At 30.2% G+C, this 7,498-nt stretch overlaps 1 protein-coding gene across 1 annotated transcript; it reads left to right on the top strand.

Moving 5' to 3' along the window:
- Window positions 1-5,311: 5,311 nt before the first annotated feature.
- On the top strand, window positions 5,312-6,505 carry LOC109220202 (early nodulin-like protein 1). Its single transcript, XM_019384665.1, has 2 exons — window positions 5,312-5,507; window positions 6,128-6,505. The coding sequence occupies exons 1-2, from the start codon at window positions 5,336-5,338 to the stop codon at window positions 6,475-6,477; spliced, it is 522 nt and encodes a 173-aa protein (XP_019240210.1). The 5' UTR covers window positions 5,312-5,335; the 3' UTR covers window positions 6,478-6,505.
- Window positions 6,506-7,498: the final 993 nt, after the last annotated feature.

Here is a 7,498-nt window from a genome sequence, read left to right as displayed (position 1 = left end):
TCATTTTTTTTTTGTAACAGTAGCATGATATTATTTTAATTGATTTAATGGGCTACAAAAGCTATAGAAACTAATAAGAGGGTGTTTGGCTAAGCTTATAAGCTGGTCAAACTGGCTTATATAACACTTTTTGGCTTATCTACGCGTTTGGTAAAATTAAAAGTGCTTATAAGCTAAGTGCTTATAAGCCAAAAATAAGCCAAAAGTCATAAGTTGGTCTCCTCCAACTTATCAAATTTCAGCTTATAAGCACTTTAGGTTTGACCAAAATATTTACTATTCTATCCCTAAAATACTTCTTTTTAAAACAGAACTCTTCGTATACCTAGTTCTTCAGCTGCTTATTATTAATTTCAGCACTTTCATCCAAACAAACACGTAACTGCTTATTTTTTAAATCAGCTTCAGCACTTAAAAGTGCTTTTCAGCACCTAATGCTTATCAGCTACTCTAAATCAGCTAAGCCAAACGGGCTCTAAGTTGTTACGCATTTTAAAGAAATTTCTCTTTCAAGTTTTATAATTTTCAAACCTTATAGAATTTCCTAATCAGGGATTATGCAAAATTAATGTCCCAATAATTTAGTCTTGCAAAAAAATAATAAAATAGTAACGGACAATAAAGTGGTTAATTGGAACGTTATTTTTTCTTCATTATGACTGCTAATAATTACTAGTAAAAACTTGGCTATACACGTTATATTTTGGCCAATTAACGTACATACTATTTTTTTTCCCTGAGTAATAATAACAATTTGCTTCCTCGTTTGATTATTTGTAGAATGAGTTACTCTAACTTTTATATACTGATAATATAAATATCTTGTTTTATCAGCTAACTTAAAAATATATGATCGTCCATAAATAAGTGAGAATTATTACCTAAAAAATAAGAAAAGTAACACGTTACAATAAGCTAAAATACATTTAAATAGTGTAAATTTTTTATATTGTTAAGAAAATTGTTATTTTCGTATTTGGAATGACATTTTCGCCAACATACATACTATTTTTTTTCCGAGTAATTATAACAATTTGCTTCCTTGTTTGCTTATTTTTAGAATGAGTTACTCCAACTTGTATACACTAACAATATAACAACAACAATAACAAGAAGCCCAACGTAATCCTACAAGTGGAGTCTGGGAAGGGTAATGTCTATGCAGACCTTAACCCTACCTTGAGAAGAAAGAGAAACTGTTTCCAGTAGACCCTCGGCTTAAGAAAGATAAAAAAAAGTAGTATCAACAAACAGTAACAATAGTAAAATTGTTATAAATAGAATTTTATTTATGGTGAATGTCTATATTTAGAGAGATTCTAGGGTTTATTACTTGGTGGCTAAGTCACCCTCTCCCTATAAATAGATGGTTCTATTCCATTGTAATTCATCCCAAATCATTAAGAATTCTCTCTCTCTACTTTTCTCTGCAATACTCTTCTTCTTCTTTTATTGTTTTATAACACGTTATCAGCACGAGGCTCTAACAAATTGACTAGAAGTTTTGGAATTAAGCATAATGATTGTCAATTATTCCATGAACTTCCTTTATGATTAAATTCTGGATTTCAGGTAAGTATTTTACTTTATTTTTCTCTTTTAAATTCTTGAAATTCTATAATTTGATTTTATATACAAGCAAAGACAACAAAGTTTGATTATAACTCTAATGGAGTTTTTAAGAAATTATAACCACCTGAAGTGGTAAAAATTTCTATGTCTTGTCATGATCAAATTCATGTATGATTATGGACACAAAAAGTGGAAATCCGTCCCATTGAATTTGCTCCATTCTCATTCCTCTAAGAGAATGTGATAGCAGTATGTGATAAGTTTGAAAGAAGATAAAATTATCACTATGAATGTATCAATGGATGTGGACGTGGCAATAGACGAAATTATAATCGTCATCATTGTGATAATGAGAATAATAAGGATTCTCAAAATAATTCCCCACTTTGTGAAAATATTTGTCATCGATTTGACATGAGATTTTATAAAGCACATTTAGATGATTATGGTCAATTCATGATGTGAATGTGACAACATCTGATTTATGAATACATATTCATTCTTCAAAGAATATGAACGTGCTAGTGGTAGTGAATGTACCGCACTCACCTCTAAAAGGAGGTTTGAGATGATATAAGAAAATAACGTCATTATTATGGTATGAATGGTCATTGGTCACGTACCTATTGTACGCCAAAATATTTTGCCATTGTGATTATTAAAAGACAGCGATAATGCAAGAAACAGAACTTGCGTATAATTTTGACCATAACCATAATGGTATAACTTTCTCTTTAAAAGAGATATTCACCATATTGATGTTGATGAATATGTGGTAGTACAAAATTAATTGAGAGCTCAAGAAGAGCCAATTATTACTATTTTGGAGAAACACAATTGATACCAATAAGGTATTGTGTTGTTGTAAGTCTCAAAGAAACTTATTTAGTTTTCAAAGTATACGCGAAAGCGGTTGATTATATTGAGACTATAAATCAAGGAAAGATTTAATATCTTCTATTACTACAACTTGTAGCTGGGTAATATGTATGTGAAAAGCTACCCGTTTTATTCTCCAGTTTGTACTACACAAATAAAAGAATACCACAATAAAGTGGATATTTATTGATATAAAAACCCATATCATAATAAACTTGGAGTTTATTGATAATTGCACACGTCATGGCGTAAATCTAAAGTTTATCAATATTGATAATTTATTCAGTTGGCATAATTGGTTTAGCCATATCAATTTAAGTATGATGTGCAAATATGATAGAGAATTCACATGGGTAAATGTTAAAGAACTAGAATGTTCTTTATGAATTCTCTTATGTTGCTTGTTCTCATTATTTAATGGACCAACTAAAATTGGGATTGAATCCCATAAATACTGGAAATATCAAAGGTGAATACGGGCCCATTCACCTGCCATGTATACCACATAAGATGCATCTATGAGATGGTTACATGTGCGATTATTATTAACCCGCAACATGGTGTTGCGAGGTAACTTGCTCAATAATTTGATTTAGAGCATAATTTCCAGCTTTTGTATTCAAGATAGTTCATCTTGATAAGTTGGTTTACATCATAGTTGGTTTAGCAAAATGAATTATTGAGTGCCTCCACTTAATAGCTAAACTATTGCTTATGAGAACAAAGTTATCTATATCAGTTTGATATATGTTATATACGGAAGTATATTACATTCTCCCCTCACAAGTGGTTTCAGGGTCAGGAACCAAATAATTTTATCTTATTATTATTGATGTGCGGTGTATATTTTGATTAACACCATAACGCACAAAGGGGGATTCTCAAAGTTGAGGTAACAAGTTAGTTTTTCTAACATGAGGGGGAGACATGATAAACAGTTGAGAAAAAGTTACGTGGAATGAATTATCATTTGTGCATCTAGATCCTCGAATAAGATAATATGAACTTGAAGTTCATAAAAGGATAATTCATTTGCAATATATTGCAAAGCATGCCAGAAGCATTTGCTGACCCTAAGAAAGTAACTATATTCTCATTGCAAATGCTCCTATTAAGTCCTAGAAGGACAAAGTCTATGGTAAGCTTAAAGCGTATAGAAAATCGATTTCAAATAAACTTCTTGATAAAGAAGATGAGCAAATGATCAAAATGATCATAATAAAGGAAGCAAGTGATCTAGAAGATCACATGACATAACACTTCATAAAATCTCCTAAGAGATTCAGGTATCTGAATATGTGAATGAATAGATCTCTATGTTATGTCTTTATGAAAAATAAGGAGGTTGGAACCGATATAAAATGTTTGTCGACAACATCTATGATAGCACTAAAAATATATGAGCATCTTAAGTCTGAAGAAACAATTCAAATAGAATTGGTTTCATATGAAAGACATGTAGTTTTGAACATGTAGTTCAAACACTTGAAAGTATAAGTCAATGGTATGTGCAATCAGTTTTCGATATCTTATATGTCTAGCATGACATGAAAACTTGATATGCAACTAAAGTCTATTATATGGCTTATATGACTTAACAATCCCTGAAGGATTTAAATTGCTTAAAGCATATAGAATTCATGGTCATGAAGTACTACATCCTTAGTGCAATTTGTGCACAAATGTATCTTGCTATAACTATATGCATGATAATATGATAGCAAGAGTTTTCACCTCTATGTGAAGATATTGAACTGACGATTCCAACAAGATCATATGAAGATAATTCATCTCTATCAAGAATGATGATTTCAAGGTGCAATATATTCATTCAAGTTAATATGGCTGATTTGTTTATCAAATATCTACCAAAGATCTTTTGAAGATGGTGCACAAGATTGGAATGCAAATGCTTAAGGATGTGAATTGATGCTCTCATCAGGGGGAGTTAATACGCGTTGTACTCTTTTTCCCTTACAAGGTTTTGTCCTCCTGGGTTTTCCTTGCAAGGTTTTTAACGAGGCAACCAAAAGGCGTATTATTAGATATGTGTACTCTTTTTCCTTTTCTAGAATTTTTTTCCCATTGGGTTTTCTTTTAGTTAAGGTTTTAACGAGACACATTATCTGTTGAATAGACATTCAGGGGGAGTGTTATAAATAGAATTTTATTTATGGTGAATGTCTATATTTAGAGAGATTCTAGGGTTTATTACTTGGTGGCTAAGTCACCCTCTCCCTATAAATAGAGGGTTCTATTCCATTGTAATTCATCCCAAATCAATAAGAATTCTCTCTCTCTACTTTTTTCTGCAATACTCTTCTTCTTCTTTTATTGTTTCATAACAAAAATAATTAAAATCGAAGCGAAAGAAACAACACGTATCTTGTTTTATCAGCTAACCTAAAAATAGCTATTGATGACCATCCATAATAAGTAAGATTAATTACTTAGAAAATAAAAAAGGTAACATGTTACAACAAGTTAAAATACATTTGATAGTATTTTTTTTTATACCGTTAATAAAAACGTTATTTTTGAATTTCGAATGACATTTTATTTCTCCAGTAGAAGGCCAGATGTAAACATTTTTCTGGAAAATACAATTCATTAATCATTAAACACCACCTCACCAAATTTATGAGGTTTTAACATATAGTAACAAATTCACAGCTAAGACTTTCCATATACACCCAAAATAACCCAACGGTAAACTCATATACTATCTCTATAAATATTGCTAGTAATTTTCCACACTAATAAACCCCCAAAAAATTCTCCTAATTGTTTACCATTTTTTCTCTTCTATTTTCTTCCTCATTTTGTGTAATTTGCATCTTTAGACTGCTGAATTTTTCACTCTTCTTTTTGAATTTCTGAAATCATGGAATTTCCTTTATATATTAGCTTTTTATTTCTGATTTTCTTGGGATTTTTCTGTTCATCTAAAGCTTATACATTCTATGCTGGTGGCAAAAGTGGTTGGATTTTAAAGCCTTCTGAATCATACAACCATTGGGCTGAACGAAATCGCTTTCAAGTCAATGACACTATTGGTATTTCTTAGTACTAAATTCTCTATGCTTTTAAAATTACGGTCAGAATTTAATATTTGTTAAAATTTTATTATTTTTCGCACACACATAATTATGTTACGTGTTAAAAAATATTAAAAATAAGGCTACATCCCCACTTAATTCATAGACTTTTTTTGTGTTTGCATTGCATTCTATTGATTGTTTGTGTATTTTAATTTTATTGTTTCAATATTTGAATTTCTTAGTTCTAAACTCACTACCACTTTGATTTTAAAATTATGGTTAGAATTTAATATTTATTGAAACTTTATTGTTTTTCAGACACATATATATATTTATATTACGTGTTAAAAAATATTGTGTTATGTTGAAGCACTAGCACTAAGGCTACATCCGCCACCGGATACATATACTTTTTCTGTGTTTGAGTTGCATTTTAACATATTGTCGTAGCAGGCAACTTGCCTTATTTTTTAGGTTATAGTCTCACTTTTCACACACTATTATTGTAGTTATCTTTTGAATAATCCTATAATGTTTTATATTGTCAGAGCGTAAAAGTTAAATTCATTTATTTATTATTTCATTCTTTTGATTTTTCTTTATTTGAGTTGATTTCTTGATATTTTTCATTGTAGTTTTCAAGTACAAGAAAGGCCATAATTCAGTTCTTATAGTTCACAAAGATGATTACATCAAATGCAAAAAGGACAAGCCAATTCATGCTTTAAAAAATAGCCATTCCAAATTCAAGTTTCCAAAATCAGGTCCATTTTATTTCATAAGTGGACATGCTGACAATTGCAAAAATGGCCAGAAACTAATTGTTGTTGTGTTATCTCCCAATCACAATAAGACATCTGTCGAAACGCCGCCGCCATCACCAGCACCAGCACCTACAAAATCAGCTGCAGCTAGTATTGGTTCAAGTGGTTTGGTTTGGTTCTTTAGTTTGATAATTGCAGCAATTTTTAGTAGCTTGGTTTAATTGTTTAACTAGTTTAGTTTATTTTTATGTCGTTTAATTTGTTTCTTTTGGATGGTTTATAGAAAAGATAGTTACTCATGTGTATTTTCCTTTTTCATTTGATTTATTATATTATGTTTTGATTGATAAAAATTGTGCGTCAAACTAAATAGGAGTTATTTAACTTTAAACGTTACGATTTAGTAGATGCAAGTCTTTTCAACTTTGAGTGGATATGTAATTCAAGTAAAGAAATTTTTTGACATGCAAATCAAATATATGCGAAATATAAAAATTATATTTTTAAATGAGCAGCATGTGAGAATTTCATATGTTTTTTTTATTTTCTCTCTCCTTATAAAAAATAAAATTTTACACAAGGCTAAAATGTGAATATTAACTTAAATCACTATGACAAGAGTGGATTGCTCAAGTGGTGAGCACACTACACTTTCAACCAATAGGTTGTGAGTTCGAGCAACTCTGAGAGCAAGGTGGGAAGCTCTCTTGGAGGGAGGGAATAAAATAAAATAATAAAAAAACTTAAATCATTCTCAAAACACTACAAAAAAAGCCCCAATTACCAACAAAAAAAAAAATTGTTGGTAAATTGATCAAATTGGTTGACAATTTGAGTTACTAACAGATTACCAACGGATATTGATCCATTGCTAAAAGGCTCTCGATGATAAATTTTACCAAACAGTTTGAATTTGTTGGTAAAATTACCAACTAAAAAACAGTTAGTAAACACCAAATAAATTTGTTGGTAATTTTTGAATCTTGAGTCCAAGATTTTCGTTTGTAAATCTACTAATCAAAATTCGGTTGGAAGTCCGTTAGTAACTTTACAAGAGATAGAAAATGAATTAATAAAATTGGTTTTTCATTATTTAAATTGTGTTTGTAACTGGTTGGTAAATATAATAACAAGAAAAATTTCGTTTGTATTCCGTTAGCAACTATACTAATGGATACCAACTTGGTTGGTAAATCCGATGGTATATTTTTAAAAGTACATTGGCAATCGGTTGGTAATTTT

Source organism: Nicotiana attenuata, unplaced genomic scaffold (assembly GCF_001879085.1).
Source record: "Nicotiana attenuata strain UT unplaced genomic scaffold, NIATTr2, whole genome shotgun sequence".
Taxonomy (NCBI): domain Eukaryota; kingdom Viridiplantae; phylum Streptophyta; class Magnoliopsida; order Solanales; family Solanaceae; genus Nicotiana; species Nicotiana attenuata.
Note: the sequence above shows the minus strand (reverse complement) of the source record. Positions and strands in the feature narration are given on the sequence as shown.

What these genes read in the sequence shown, in the direction of transcription:
- LOC109220202 (XM_019384665.1), top strand. Translation starts at nt 5,336, where the DNA reads ATGGAATTTCCTTTATATATTAGCTTTTTATTTCTGATTTTCTTGGGA. An exon ending in TCAAGTCAATGACACTATTG is followed by an intron (nt 5,508 to 6,127) that starts GTATTTCTTAGT and finishes TTTTCATTGTAG; the next exon opens with TTTTCAAGTACAAGAAAGGC.